The 15,452-nt window shown below is 36.5% G+C and overlaps 1 protein-coding gene across 9 annotated transcripts in view; it reads right to left on the bottom strand.

The window, feature by feature from the left end:
- Positions 1–15,452, bottom strand: part of LOC580674 (myosin-16) — a 71,554-nt gene that overhangs the window by 31,947 nt on the left and 24,155 nt on the right. For 4 of the 9 annotated variants that reach the window (XM_011684592.2, XM_011684593.2, XM_780717.5 and 1 more), the window contains exons 11-21: positions 15,143–15,281; positions 14,404–14,522; positions 13,854–14,003; positions 12,837–13,007; positions 12,037–12,219; positions 11,338–11,464; positions 10,339–10,353; positions 6,823–6,875; positions 3,099–3,304; positions 2,156–2,276; positions 1,250–1,468 (exon numbers count right to left, since the gene is read on the bottom strand). In XM_011684592.2, coding sequence (XP_011682894.1) covers positions 1,250–1,468; positions 2,156–2,276; positions 3,099–3,304; positions 6,823–6,875; positions 10,339–10,353; positions 11,338–11,464; positions 12,037–12,219; positions 12,837–13,007; positions 13,854–14,003; positions 14,404–14,522; positions 15,143–15,281 — 1,503 coding nt within the window. Of the gene's footprint in view, positions 1–1,249; positions 1,469–2,155; positions 2,277–3,098; positions 3,305–6,216; positions 6,264–6,822; positions 6,876–10,338; positions 10,354–11,337; positions 11,465–12,036; positions 12,220–12,836; positions 13,008–13,853; positions 14,004–14,403; positions 14,523–15,142; positions 15,282–15,452 lie in introns of all 9 variants that reach the window. The other 5 variants (XM_011684596.2, XM_011684594.2, XM_011684595.2 and 2 more) reach the window with 5 other exon arrangements.

The raw sequence follows: 15,452 nt of genomic DNA on the forward strand, positions 1-15,452 counted from the left end.
TTTAAGAGAACAATTTGTGGACCTTGAAATGGACTAAATGGTGGGATTTATTTAATTGTTTATTGCTGCATGTTCGTCAAATTCACTTCATACAACCATATATGTATTGTGTTGAAGAACCCGTCTAATACTAAAAGACCACCTGTCTAAAGTGGCAACTTTCAGTGTTTCCCTTGGCTGACATTAGTAAATAGGTTTGGCTTCACATGGAGTGCAGACCTCTTAGACATTGACCCGTATTCTGAACTCCGGTTTAATTAGACTCTGGTAAACCGGAGATCGGGTTTCTAGGCTAGTCAACCGATTATTTCAACTTAAAGGTAAAGACCAGTATTGGAAACGCCCCAATTTCAAAAAATGAAATAGAAGCTCTCATTACCAATCATGTGAAAGAATATGTTTTGACTAACACATGATGATAAAAAATTTGCCGGGAAACCGCCTACTAATTCATATATTTGGTAAATTTATTTCTCTCATGGTCTGTGAGAGATATAGGGTAGTCCCATATACCTCTTTCTGTGTATAGTGCTTGTAACTTTACGAAGAATGGGCCAAATTTCTTATCATTTTGATGATTCCAGAACCTTGCAGATGCTAGATGCTAGATGATCAACCTTTTCTGATCGATTCCACAACGTTTCTTTCACAATGCAATCGCATGACCATAACTGGTCTTTACCTTTAAACAAAACAGCCCTACTTTGTTCAACTTGCTGACGTAGGTTTAGAATTGAAAACCATTGCAGATGATTTCAGGTTCGCTGACAGATATAGTGAAGGGGCGGGGTGTCACAAGATAGCCAGGCCCTAGCAATATATACTCGTGTTTTCCGTCATTTCCGGAAAGGAACTACGGTATCAACATTAAGTAAATTATAACGGTTATGGATTCTGTGTAGAATGGGCTTAGAGAGTTGATGATTTAAGAACATAAGATGTTTTGTCTATGCATAATATGCTTCAGATTAATGAGTTTGATTCCCCCATTCTGAAGTGTGATCAATGCCCCTCCCTTATTTGTCATCACTATTCCTTTCAGGGGCCCGTTTCATAAAACCTGTTATCTATAACAAATGCTAAATTTCTATGACAAATTTGCTCTCAGCCAATCAGATGCCATGATTTCAGTAGCTTATAACAGTAGCTTGTAACTTGTTATTGATATCAAGTTTTATGAGACAGGGCCCAGATGTCCAAATACAGTTGAACGAGAATACTGTAGAGCATTCTGACAGAAGGGTCTTACCTTGGTGTACAGTCTCCACCAACCCCAGTTCCTGAGGATGAGGTACTTGCGGAGGTTACGCTGGATGACACCCAGACCGAGCTTCTGGTCGAGCATCTTCTTGAACTCGATACGTCCGAGGTAACCACGGATCTGAGCCTGGATCATGGAGATGATCTCGGCCAGACGATCGTCACGCCACTCTTCAAGCTTACCCAGGACACCAGCGCGGAAGAATACCTGTATGTGTGGTGCAAGAAAGAGGAGTTTGTTGTTTGAGTTCAGAGGATGCCGAGCTTGTCGAGGCTACAATTAAAATATCTGAGGCTAGTGAACTTATCGAGGCTGTTATGTGCACATCTTTGACAATGGTTTTCGATAACGGACAGTAAACATCTTTCATACAGGATTTGCACTAAATGGTTCAGACTGCAAATGAGTGATATCAGCGAGCGATCTTTGGAACAAAATGAATAATAGATGAGGAACAAAAATGGCCAAAGAAGGAGGAGTTTGTGCTCATCTGTGGCGGTGTTTTTGTTTTTTGTTGGCCTAATAAATTTCGGAAGGTTTTCTGAGTATGCTTTCTTTCGAAACGTCCCTCATACTTCTTGATACAATTAAATGACGATTACAATTTTAATTCCTGCAGACCTGGCCAGCCCCACACGAAGAGTGTGCCCAAGGAATATAATTCTTAGCCCCTTTTTTCAGTTTTAACTATAAAAACAATGCTTTTGTACAACAGTGTCTTTCCACAGGAAGACACAGTGTGCGTTACACTTTGTATCCACCGACAGAATCACACAAATGGTATATAGGAACCACAGATTAGAATATCCAAATTATTTCTGTGTTCTAACAGTTTGTCCATGAAATCTCCCCACTGTGTGGCAGGATGTTCATGCAGCAAAGCAAGACCGTTACCTTGGTGTGTCCCATACGGAATTCGTTCTCCTCGAGAGGCAAAGCTTTAAGCAACATGTCAGAAGCCTTGCGACTGTCCAGGAATCCCTGTGGGATGGCGCTGGGAGCAAGGATGGCATATCTGGATAGAGGAAGGATGATTTGTATCATTAGTCTTGACTTTGTGACAAAGAAAACAAAAATTCTCACTTGGTTGTTTCCCCAAGTCTAACGTTGGGTATATCTTAATGTCGCGCCAATGTAGGGTGGATACGTGACCCAGAACCATGGCAACCGTCAAGATTAGATATCGTTATTAGAAAGGAAGAAAACTCGCATAATATAAACTTAACCTAAGGCAATTCTGATAGCCTTATGCGTCACCAATTGAAACGTGCGAACGCGACACTGACGTATCACGTAATCCGAGCATGATTTTAAATGTGATATACAGTAGGGAATTTACCAGGGGGATGTTTCACAAAGATCCTGAGTTGAACTTATCTCTAAGTTGGACTTAACAATTATGGAAAGCCATTAGCATCTATGAAAATATTTTTAAAAAGTTATTTTAAAAGTCATAAAATGTTGGTTCAAATCATTCGTAATTTTCTATTATCAAGGGAATTTCATTTTCTTGATGTGGAATTTATAAAAATTCTGAAATACTTTAATTTTCACTTTTGAATACATTTTTAATTTAAGGCTACAAATGGCTCTTCAAAATTTTTATGTCCAACTTAGAGTTAAGTTCGACTTAGGATCTTTGTGAAACACCCCCCAGAAGTGATTTTTTTTTTCTTGAAATAGTTGTAATCGTGTATCATGTATTTATCTCTATTTGTGGGACATAATACCCTTATCAGCATATTATTTTGTAGGGGTCCACACACTACGAATTATCAGTTGGTTGAAACCGGTTCTACCTAACTAGAACTGGTACCGACAGGTTCGCATCACCCACCTCTGCTTGAATTCACCGAAGGGCAGTCTGTTGGGGAATCCCTTTCGGCAGATACGGATGCCTTCAAGCACACCATTACAGGCGAGCTGATGGAGCACGAGGAAGGCATCAATGACACCTGGGGCCTTCTTCTCGTTGGGGATGATGCAACGCACAAAGTGAGGTTGTGTGTTGTAGAGGGTGGCTAGCAGACGGGTCAGTTGCTCCTGTTGGCGGGAATGGGTAAAGGCGGGAAGAGAGAAATTGGTGAAATATCGACCATCTATATAGCCAAAGACTGTCGTCTGTTCGTTAATGCCTACATCGACTTAAGCCTACGTGTTGTTTATAGACTGTTATCTTTGCGGTATGAATTAGATCGATCTTTTCCTTTGTATTATATATATATATATACAAGAGAGGACTTTAGAACAATTTTTCCACAGATTCGTGTTTGAAAACATATTTTATATAATTCATCAATTAGTGGTTGGATCCTTTACGAATTGTTTGCCATGGTTACGGTAACAGCAAGTGATAGTTTAGACTCTCTTTCGGTCAATTTTCGTTTGATACGTTTTAGATATACCCACGTCAAAACCCCTTCCTAAATTTGGAAAATTGTGAGCTACAGCTATATTTGTCTGCTTTCAGAACTTGACTGATTTAGATAATGATGTAGTTTTCTTCTGAATTTTTTAATCTACCAATTTAAACCCTATCCACAGTGGGTCTTAAAAGATACTCGGTTGAACATAAAGGTTAATCGACATGGCAGTTCAGATTCTGCTCTTTATAATAACTAAATCAAAGATGAGTTTATGTTTGTTTAGTATTCCCTGAAAATTGTAGGAATGGTAAATAATGACTACCGTGAATAATTATCTTTTGAAAAGCAAACTCTTTGATATAGATTCACACAAAACTGCAACAGGATATTTTGATAATGTTACAATATATGGAAAGAAAACTACTGTGCTCTACACCACATACGGCAAAGTGTATGTACTGTGAACGTTCCAGCCCGTTTCGTTTATGTTGTTGTTGAGCGTTATATGGTAATCAGTCAATCTTGACTAATATCACCATTTCATTGTTCAAACGACTATTTATTTCTGCCATTTTTTGTACAACATTTTTAATAATTTTTTTGAAATATTTAGTTTAATAATAGACCAGTGTAATCTGCACTAATAAATATTTTTTTCATTGTGAAAGTTCGGGCCAATATTTAGTTTTTGGATCACCTCCTAATGGAAAATGAAAAATTTCACAATTATTTTAGATTTTGAAAGGTTATTTGTAGGTAAAAGGAGCATTATTATATCTTTTTTTTAATCTGAGCAAAACGGGCTGGAAAATGACAACAATTAATTTTGGAATACCAACATCATTACAATATTACGTATTCAAAGGTTCTACCTCGACTCAATTTATCATGTTTTTATCGAACGTGTGGGCGAAAATAGTGAGGAAGAGAGATAAGTATATATTATAACGTGGCAAATACCAAAAATATCACCAGCAGTATATCTTCATACAGAAAACTGATCAAGAACCTTTTTAACATTCTTCATGAATTATTCGAAGAAATATTTTCTTTGAAAAGGTGAATTGAAATAGGACGACACAGGAGCTGTTGAAATGGAATTCTCTTCCATTACCTCCTCAATACTTTCTCTTCGCTTTTTGTGTATATTTTGTCTTCCGTAAAAGCTTCGACAGGTAGAATAGTTCTAGAATGAATTTTCCATACTTGAATACTTGATAAGTTGAGTCGGGTAGGCTAACATAGCTACAAGAGAAAACAAAACATTATGAAAACATTAAATACAAAATAATGTTCAATTGTGATATTGTGTGTGTATTCGGAAGGGGAAGAAGAAAGGTATTTTAGGATTTATTTAAAGATCGGATGCAATCTCTGCTTTGGTTACTTAGCATTCATGCATGAGAGAAGATGTCTGTTAAAAGTGATTTTATTAAATTCTTTTTTTTTTTAGAAACCCGCCTTCGTAAGCAGTGAAGTTTAATCTGAACATGATTAGGGTTTTTTATTTATTTAATCCATGCCCCTTAATGTTCAGCATTATGCACACAATGCAGCGGTTCGTTCTCATGTTCAAAAGAAATATTAGTCCATTTTTGCAATGATTTAGTGCTGATAAGATGCGTATAAAATATCATTTAGATTTCGGTTCTGAAATTGCTCACGCTTTTTGAGGAGTTAAATTCAGGGTTTGAAAAGTTATAAATGCAAATGAAATTCGTTCTTTATAATGCAGTTCCAAAATGATATGTAAGGATGGGGGTCTTACCATTTTTTTTTTGAGGAGTTCAATTCAGGGTTTGAAAAGTTGTATATGCAAATGAAAATGCTTCTTTATAATGCAGTCTCAAAATGATATTAAAGGATGGGGGTCTTGCAAAAAAGATAATTTTTTGTATGGAATTAATGGTCGAAATTTTTGAAAAGAAAACCATGCATTATTAGTTTGAGGAAAAATATCAGTCCACATCAGGCTATTAGTCATGCAATTAAATTACAAAGCATTTTTAACGGTGCATATTTATTTTCTTGAATTTAAGCCTGGAAAGATTAAGCTACATACAAATAGAATATTTTACTCATTAATTTAGGCTTGAATTGCTCAAATGGGAATATTTTCTAAATATTTTGTAGGAATATTTGTACATATGCCGGTAATGGAATGGGAGGACTCGATAGGTTTTTAAATAATAAAATTTAGACCGTGTTTTTATCTCTGTGTGTTGACTTTACACCAGGGATAATATTATTCAAAAAGTAAGTTGGATAGAATAATTTTAATAGTTAATTAATCTTAGGCGGAGAGTAAATGTATAGGTTGACTCTCTGTGGCTCTTGGTGCAAAATATGTTGAAGGTGAACAACATTAGACAGCAAACAGGAACACGTGACCCAATTGATCCCAAACAAATGGCCTCTAAAAGAAGATTTAAGAGCAAATAGTGCTCGAGATGGACTATGTAAATAAGACAGCAAAACAGCAACAGATACATCCCAAACAAAAAAACCCAGTTAATCCTACACAGATAATCTCTAAATCTATATTAAGATTATACGATCACGATCAAGACATTAATCACACATGCCAACCCTGTGCCCGGCGCTAATTGTCTTGATTTTCTTCTCCTTGCCTTTGCCTGTGAATCAACGTATACAACAATTGCAGCAAGGAAAAAATAAAAGAACAAAATGCATTAAGAAATAAAAAGATAGTTTTAAAAAAAAGGTTGAGACGAAAAGCGTTCAGAACGTTTTTTTTCTTTTGTAAGAACGAATATCAACAGAACAGGTATTAAAACATAAGCACATGACAGAAGAGGTTGCATGTCATTAAGGGGAGGGGCAACTTTTTGGTGGGGGTGGGGTGCCGGTAAGCAAGACTTTCTCGGGATGAAAGATGCACTGTGAAAGATGAGGAGAGACACATTCTGGTGAGGCTTGAAAGCATTAGAGCTGCATTCAATGCATTCTGGGGTTCGTGCGGTTTGTGCGGTCCCTGGGTTGGAGCTCGCTAGGAGAGAGAGAAAAAAGTGTGAAGTGCTTGAAGATGCAGTAGATGCCGTTGGGAAAGAGTGAGGACAAGCAGCGTGACTATGCGTGTGTGTGTGTGTGTGTATGTGTGATGTTTTTGTGTGTCATGTATAAAAATGTGTGCGTGTGTATGTGAGTGTGTATGCATGGTAAGAGTAAGCATACCCTGTGCAGGGCCGATACGGTCTGGAAGGAACCACCCTTCTTGCGTCCAGAACCTAGGATAACACAAAAAGAAGACACACAAGCACGTCACAAACGGGTCGGCATACAGAGCTAGTCAAAAATCTATACTAATTTCTACTCACTTCGGGGGTATGCACTCCGGAATACACGAAGAAATTACAGATAGTACAAATTATTTGACAAGACGTTACCGTAACAAGAGACGAGCATGGTGACGATCTAGAAAACTGAAAATTCGCATTAATATCAATTCTTATGTTAAAATAAAATCTCAAAACTTAGATACATTAAGACATTTAACAAAAACATGAACATCACAAAATACATATTCATTTAGTATATTTTTTTTTAAACCTAAGGTCATATATCGTGACCTTTTTTCAGCATTCATGTATGGTTGGTCATCTAAACTACATTATGTTTTGCTTTTGCTGTAATTATACACAATTGCTATCACTCAGATTAATAGCGTTGCAAATGCGTACGACCCTTATTCCCCCTCCGGTCAGAAAATTCCAATATTTATTTTGTTACTTAAAGATTCGCCAGAGTATGGGTAAAAAGTGATAAAAGGCAGCTTCAATTTGATATGTTTTAAGTTGTGCTGCTGAAGGTTTCGATTACTTTTGGTGTCCCTACCAGTGAAATATATATGTAGTACCGAAGTGTGACGTCATACTGGTCAAATTGTCAAGGTTGCTGGTTCCAAACAATTTCGAGGTAAACAATTGCGTGGTGATCACTGAACACTAAATTTGCCCTGCTCCAACCCGTTGCTTAAATATTTTCGCGAGGAACCTCATGCGCAGGCCCTATTGTTCGGAACCCGTTACCCGGACAACCAGCGAATATGACGTTAGCACTTGTGTACTCTATACAACCCAAAATGTTAAAGTGACAGTCGAATACAACGACGTGGTTGCCACACAAAAGGTTAAACAAAACTGACATTCTGTTCTATACATTTCAAAATCAAAACACATGTGAATGGGGAAATACAAAGCAGTGACGTTAAAACGTGTTGGATTAAACGGTAAACGTATTACAACACAGATTAAGTGAGCAGAACATCAAATATCAATAACGAATCATTTTTACACCGATCTGAACATCGTTTTTCCATCTTGGCAGTCAATCGTAACTCAGGTCCCATGATATGGGTAAGAAAATAAATTACTAAGGCGCAGTGAAGTCAAAAAGGAGTGTCATATTTCTTTACCAAATTCTGAAATGAATTAGTTCCAATTGATTCCATTTGCCTTATTTTCGTAGTTCGAAAAAGTTCGTTTAAAAAACCACCATTTTCTCTGAATTGGAAACAATGCACACATGAAAGAATGCAGACTGAAAGATGACTTTCAGATCCGTGATACATAAATATATACGAATAGTTCATGAATAATTGAGGTAAACTAAACGTAACTCTGGATTATGCTAATGGAAGATTTCGATGATGATTTCGCATGAAAGAAAATTAGAACGGAACGAAAGGAATTATCATTTTATAGAGCGCAACATTTTTGTTAACTAAATTGAAAATCGCAAAGGAGGTACAAAAATTTTCCCATACATGAAGCCTCTTGGTACTCCTTTTGGGTCTTCCATTATATTAATCCACATTTACACTGATCAATATGACTATTGTTTCACATTGAAAAATAGATACTCAGAATTAATAGTGTGCCCATATGACTACTTTATTCAATACATTTTGAATATTACAGAAAATTTACGAATAGTGACATTAAAAGAATAAAATGCTCTTTAAACGATGCATGTATGCTATATGTTTCAATGATGAATATATGTTTCCATGGGTGATATTTGATTGAATAAAAGGCTCAAATTTGATCGATGCATGTGAGCTATATGTTTCAATGATGATTATATCTTTGCATGGGTTATTATTGATTAAATAAAAGGCTCAAATTTTAACGATGCATGTGAGCTAAATGTTTAAAACGATGATTATATCTTTGAATGGTTGATATTTGATTGAATAAAAGGCTCAACATTTAAATGATACATGTGAGCTATATGTTTCAATGATGATTATATCTTTGCATGGTTGATATTTGATTGAATAAAAGGCTCAAAATTTAAACGATGCATGTGAGCTATATGTTTAAAATGATGATTATATCTTTGCATGGGTGATATTTAATTGAATAAAAGGCTCGAACTTTGCATGTGAGCTATATACTTCAATGACAATTATATCTTTACATGGTTGATATTTGATTGAATAAAAGGCTCAAAATTTAAATGATACATGTGAGCTATATGTTTCAATGATGATTATATCTTTGCATGGGTTATTCTTGATTGAATAAAAGGCTCAAATTTAAACGATGCATGTGAGCTATATGTTTAAAATGATGATTATATCTTTGCATGGGTGATATTTAATTGAATAAAAGGCTCGAACTTTGCATGTGAGCTATATACTTCAATGACAATTATATCTTTGCATGGTTAATATTTGATTTCCCTGAATCGATTGGATAGAGAACGTAATATGTACTACAACAACGACTACTACTGTAACTACTATTACAACTAATAATGAATATCTACAGTGTTAACATTGGTACAGTTGGGTCAAAACAGATGATTAAAAAATATATATTAATAGAATTTCATGAAGATATAACTTATTCGACTTTCAACAGAATGAAAACAAATCTATAAAGATGTCATTTCTTTATTTTGGGGTATGCCTATATACTGTATGTGTACTATATCTGATTGCTAGTTAAGAAATCTTTTGAATGATTTGACCAAAGTCCACAACGTTAAGGCATATAAAATGTATTTACGTGTTGAATTATCGAGTTGTGATATACTACGAGCGGTGTCGGATATATGTATATAAATATATGAATATAAAGAAATTGCTTTGAGGTATACAGATGTACTAGGAAGTGAGTAAAGGGTGTGCTCGTAGTAACGTTTAACTTATAAATCGAACAGACACCAGCCAGTGAATTAGTTTTGCTCCCCATGAACAGTATAAATGATTCGATGACCATGATGAATTAGTAATTTGTAACCAAAATTTAAGATTTATTTCAAAATTTCTTTGAAGTGATTCCCTTCTTATCTACTGTTCATTAACCGGAAAGCAGAGTGATTTAATGTCTTCTTTCTTTCGATGATTACAACATAGAGTTCAAATTGTGTACCCGTAATGAGCGTCAAAAAAAGGCGTTTCAAGTAATTGTAAGGTTAACAAACTTTTCACCACTTTAAAAAGTGATAAAAATAAAAGCAAATTACAAATTAAATATTTAACATTCCTAATTGCAATGATAACGTATATTGATGTAAAGAATGCCTTTGACGAGAAAGTGATTATGGACGAAATTATGTGTGGCTAAATTGAAATAGAGATAATAATGACTGTTATCTACGCTATAGGTATACTATACAGTAGTGAGGATGATATATAGGCTACATGTAGAGTGTATATTGATTAAAAACATGTTAACTCACCTCTTCCCCTTCCTGCTACATCCATGTAAATATTAAATTCATTATAGAAAGCGAATATATTACATTTAGATTTGGACAAAAATACGAGAATGTTCATTCAAGCAGTTGAATATGACTCTAAGTAGATCACGGACCAACTGCGCATGTACGTAGCCTTACAGATAATGTGCACGATGAAGAATTATGGCACTTCGTCTTAATTGTTACGGCTCAAGTTTTTCATATCAAGTTTTATGTCAATTCAAATTTTCCTTCATTCTTTGTATTCTGAATATGTGTGTTGTTGTTTTAAATGTGTTTTTTCTTGTTCTCGTTAGATCAGTATCTCTGGAAATGTCATGTTTCCGTTCATCTAACAATATAATTATTAATCTATGTTTATATTCATCTACTTATTATTTATATATTAATTCATCTTTTCATTTTTTATAAACTCTTTTATTTATTTATCCCCTTACTTATTTATAGACAGGTTTGATTGCAAATTTAAATGATCAAAATCAGGTGTGATCACACCTACATCACGGTATTAAGGGGTTCAACCTATTCCGCAAGGATGTGGGATATAGAGCCTTATCTATATACGTCTGCGGAACTAACATTTGACTTGAAACTGACATGTATAGTCTTATGCTTACTCTGATATTGTTTCTCATTTTCTCAAGAGTGACTTTGCCAACAATCTCATCAATGTTCAACGATGTCATTTTGACGTGAATGGTATCGTTTCAATGCTCGTGAATAAACTTTCGTAAATCAGATTTTTCTCAAAAGCTTGCAGTCTGCTTTTGGCACAATTATATTACGCTATCATAGAAACGAACATTTTGTGTTCGTTGAGTGTTTTTTTTTTAATATATATATATATATATATATATTTTTTTAAACAATTTATTTCCACATACGGGCGGAACAGCCTAGTCAGGACAGCGCTCAAACATGGACGCACAGTGCTCAAACATGGACACGCTAGCCATACTAGTATGTACAAAGACTCACCTGCCGCTGCGGCATCTGTGAAGATGGTTGCGAGGAGCTCGTCGGTAGATTTGCGGAAGAGTTCGACAACGGCCTCGTTCAGAGGATCCTTGTTCTTGTCCAGCCAGCTCTCGACGTTGTAGTCCACCTAGAGATCAATGATCACGTATTTTTTTCCCATTCACATCAATGAAAATTCACATTTATTTTCTTCCATTTCTTTTAAATATTATGAAACTACACAAGTAATACATTTGTACATACATAATGTTCTTCTTCCAGTGTTAGTGCTGCTTCAAGGTGATGAAGATGAATGTTATACAATATAACAGAGCATTAACAGTTTTAACTCAAGGAAGACGACTTAAATCCTAAAAGCAAAGGCTTGTGTGGGTACGCATGCGGACAATCGCATTAAAGAGTGCCGTTTTGGATTGACGATCTCGAGGAGCGAAACATATTTACCATTGTTTTCATTTGAAGAAAAAAATATACGAATGGCATAAACAGTGGCATAGGGCACGAAAGTTTAGTCCAAACTTTTAACCAAATTTCTCGCCAATACCAATTTCGACGTGATCCATTTCAGACGACATTTCTACTTGGATGTTCTTCCAACCTGATTTCCAAAGAATGAAAAGGTCATATAATATTGTCCATTTCTTACCAGAACACAACCTTCTTTTGAAGTTTTTTTTTTTAAAAGAGAAAGAAACTTACGGTTCCAGCGTAGTGATGGATCTCAAAGTGGACAGCGTGCTTCTTCACATTCTTCCCTCCAACAGAGGGTTTGGTGATCTTGGCATTGTTAGCATGCTGCTTGAGCAACTTCTCCAAGAAGGTAAAGTCAGTAGCCTTGGGGAACATGCACTCTTCCTCAAGCATGGCGAACACACCCATTTGCTGTGAGAGTTAGAAGGTATTATTGAGAGAAAAAAAGTAAGAACCAAATCATGAATGAGGAGAAAATGAGCAAGAATCTATCAAAATTGAGAATCAAGCCATAGGGTTTTGAATACGCTTTTGAAATTATGGCAAAATGCTCTTAGAGTGTCAGATTATTCTCGGTGACTAAGAAAATAAGAAGTGTGGGATGGACGTTTTGAAAGAATAATAAGACGATTTTTAGCGGAATCTGTCTTTTCTTCAAATGGACTTTTAAATACGCTACGTATGCTGCGATTTTTTGCTTGGGAATCGTTCGTATCAAATCTAAACGCCTTTTTCGTCTTCTTCAAATGTGGTGGTAGTTGGATCTATACAAATTAGTATGTTTGTTCTTTAATTCAGAGATTGTAAAGATTCAAATTCCAGCGCAACAGTAACGTCCTTTGGCAATATATTAATCTACATGTTGCCACTCTTCACCAAAAAGTCTTAAATAATTATGCTCCATTGATTGGGTGCACATTTTTTAAGCGGTTCGGCCACAACAGGGATAATAATGTCTAAGCGTCCTTCAATTAAGGAGCCATCTTATTATCATTATAGTATCAACATTGACACCGGAATAAACTTACTCCTTCAATGAGGGTGATGGTGTCCTGGAGATCAAGACCGAAATCGATGAACACCCAATTGATGCCTTCCCTCTTGTACTCTTCCTGCTCGAGAACGAACATGTGATGGTTGAAGAACTGCTGCAGCTTCTCGTTGGTCAGGTTGATACAAATCTGCTCGAAAGTGTTGAACTGTGAAGAAGAGGGAGAGGGAAAAAAATTGGTAATTCCGAACCGTTATACGCTTTAACTTTATCCCGTCTCACGCGGGAGAAAAAAAATTACTGTTATGGCAAGCTTAAATATTCGAAGCTTAGCTTTTTCTATACTGGCTCTCGGGGACGTTGCACCCTAATATGACCCCTCGGTGCGCCTCGGGGTCATATCAGGATGTAATGTCTCCTTGAGCCTATAGAAGCAGTGATACCTCCGATAGCAGTCCATATATCTATACTATATCACTATTATGACAGTTGATGTAAAAATGTATCACTGTTGTTATGATAATAGTAAATATATCACTGTTGTGATAAAAGTAGTAAATTGTATGTCATTGTTATGATGAAAATAACATCACTGCTATGATAATTGCAAGCATATTCCTGTTACGATAATAGTAATAATATAATAATATATGTTTTGTATCTATACAGCGCATCATTACATGAATACTTCAGGCTGCTTAAGAATGACATAATCTTATTAACCCTGATCTTAGGCGAAGAGGAAACGACTCCTGCCGCCACTCCTGTAGTGTCCGCTGCACACGAAGCGTAATTCATATTAGTACTTTATTCATATATTATATTTATTAATAATAATCGACTGGTGCTACATCTTGCGCCACAAGAGAGTGACATCTGAAAGGATGCGAAGGCAAAATGGAAAGTGGTTTTCAAAACATTTCTCAAAAACCGGCAAATGAACGGACTCATTGCGTTAACAATGTTGATTAGCGCAGGTAATAACACAACGGAGATGCTACATCAAGTCCAATGGGCATTACGCCACCATGGTCAATGACTACGGTCAACTCACGTCGAAGATCTCGAACCCGGCGATGTCGAGTACACCGATGAAGAAAGCCTTGGTAGCCTTGGTGGCCAGAGTCTTGTTGACACGCTGTACGAGCCAGGAGAAGAGACGGTTGTAGATGGCCTTGGCCAGAGCACCGACTGAGTAGACGACCTGCAAACAAAGTGGTTTCGAATCAAACGTTTACAATTGTTACTTTGTCTTCCACAGGAAACAAAATTATTTTTTCCGCTTACGGTCAAAATGACAATATACATAGCCTGAATTGAAGTGAAGTTCACATCTATATCCTTTTTATTATCGGTACAAAAACATTATGGTAATCATAGAGGTCGGTACAGTGCATATTTCAGAAAATAAAAGGAGGTGAAAACCTGAAAAGCAAGGCTTGTGTTGGGGACGCCCATTACAAATAAAGACGAGTTACTGTTAGACCATCATAGAAGATAGATAACTGATTCGCTCATACGAAGTGAGGATAACCTATTAAGGCAGAATAATTAGGTAATCTAATCAGAGTCGAATGGAATCAACTGAAATGTGCGCTACTCACCTGAGCCTTGGTACGTCCCTGGGATACGTACTCGTTACCGACCTTGATACGGGGTTTCAGCAAGTTCTTCACAAGTTCCTGGGGATTGATACCGAACAGGAAAGCGACCTTGTCGATGACTATAGAGGATAAATGACAATAAAGAATAAAATAGTGAGATTGGAGAATCCGGTATTCCCGATGGGGGAGGCAGGAAAGATATTGAGGAAAACAAGACAGACTGAGGAAGGCAAAACTATTGAGAAAGACAGGGGTAGATGAAGATGAAAAGTATTGTGGATGGACAGTCTTTAGAGATGACTGGAAGGGTTGTACGACACCTTTTTCATGCGCCAAGTGCTCCCGGTCACTTTCCTACATTAACCGAATATACCATATGCCTAACCTTAACCCTCGACCTTGACCAAAAACTGAACCTCATCCCTAATCCTAGAAATCGGGGAACAACTTGATGGCCTAAGCCGGAGAGGAAGCACTATAATACATATGGTGTATTGATAAGATCTTAACTCCCAAATGAGAAGCACTACCATGGCAGCATTTCACAACACCGTCATAAGTACAAGTTCACCGACAACTCATCGAAACGCATGTATTGAATATAACAAGTGTTTTAATGGGTAGTCGGTGAACTTGTACTTATGGAGGTTCCGTGAGAAGATGCCCAAAACACTAACATTCGTAGTCGAATGGAGTAAGTCAAATTCAACGCGAAGGATCAATGCTTAGTACAACTTACTGGTTGTCGACTCGATTTCGGCCTGCTCTTCGCGGGGCCTCTGCTTCCATTCGACGTTTCCGAAGTGCATGATGGTGGCACACATTTTGTACATGGACATCTTCTCTTCGAATGAGAAGCCCAGGACATCCAAGGCGTCCTATTGAGAGAAATTAAGAGAGAAAGAGAGAGAAAAAAGAAGAATAATGCTAATAAACGATCCTTGTAATATTGCTTTTCAGTCTCTACGCTCTTTTGGAGAATAAGGAAGAGAGACAGAATCAGACAATAATAACAAAAACACGTCAAATCAGATACCAGTCAACTTTAA

The sequence above is a fragment of the Strongylocentrotus purpuratus genome, unplaced genomic scaffold, assembly GCF_000002235.5.
Source record: "Strongylocentrotus purpuratus isolate Spur 01 unplaced genomic scaffold, Spur_5.0 spur5_scaffold_14, whole genome shotgun sequence".
Taxonomy (NCBI): domain Eukaryota; kingdom Metazoa; phylum Echinodermata; class Echinoidea; order Camarodonta; family Strongylocentrotidae; genus Strongylocentrotus; species Strongylocentrotus purpuratus.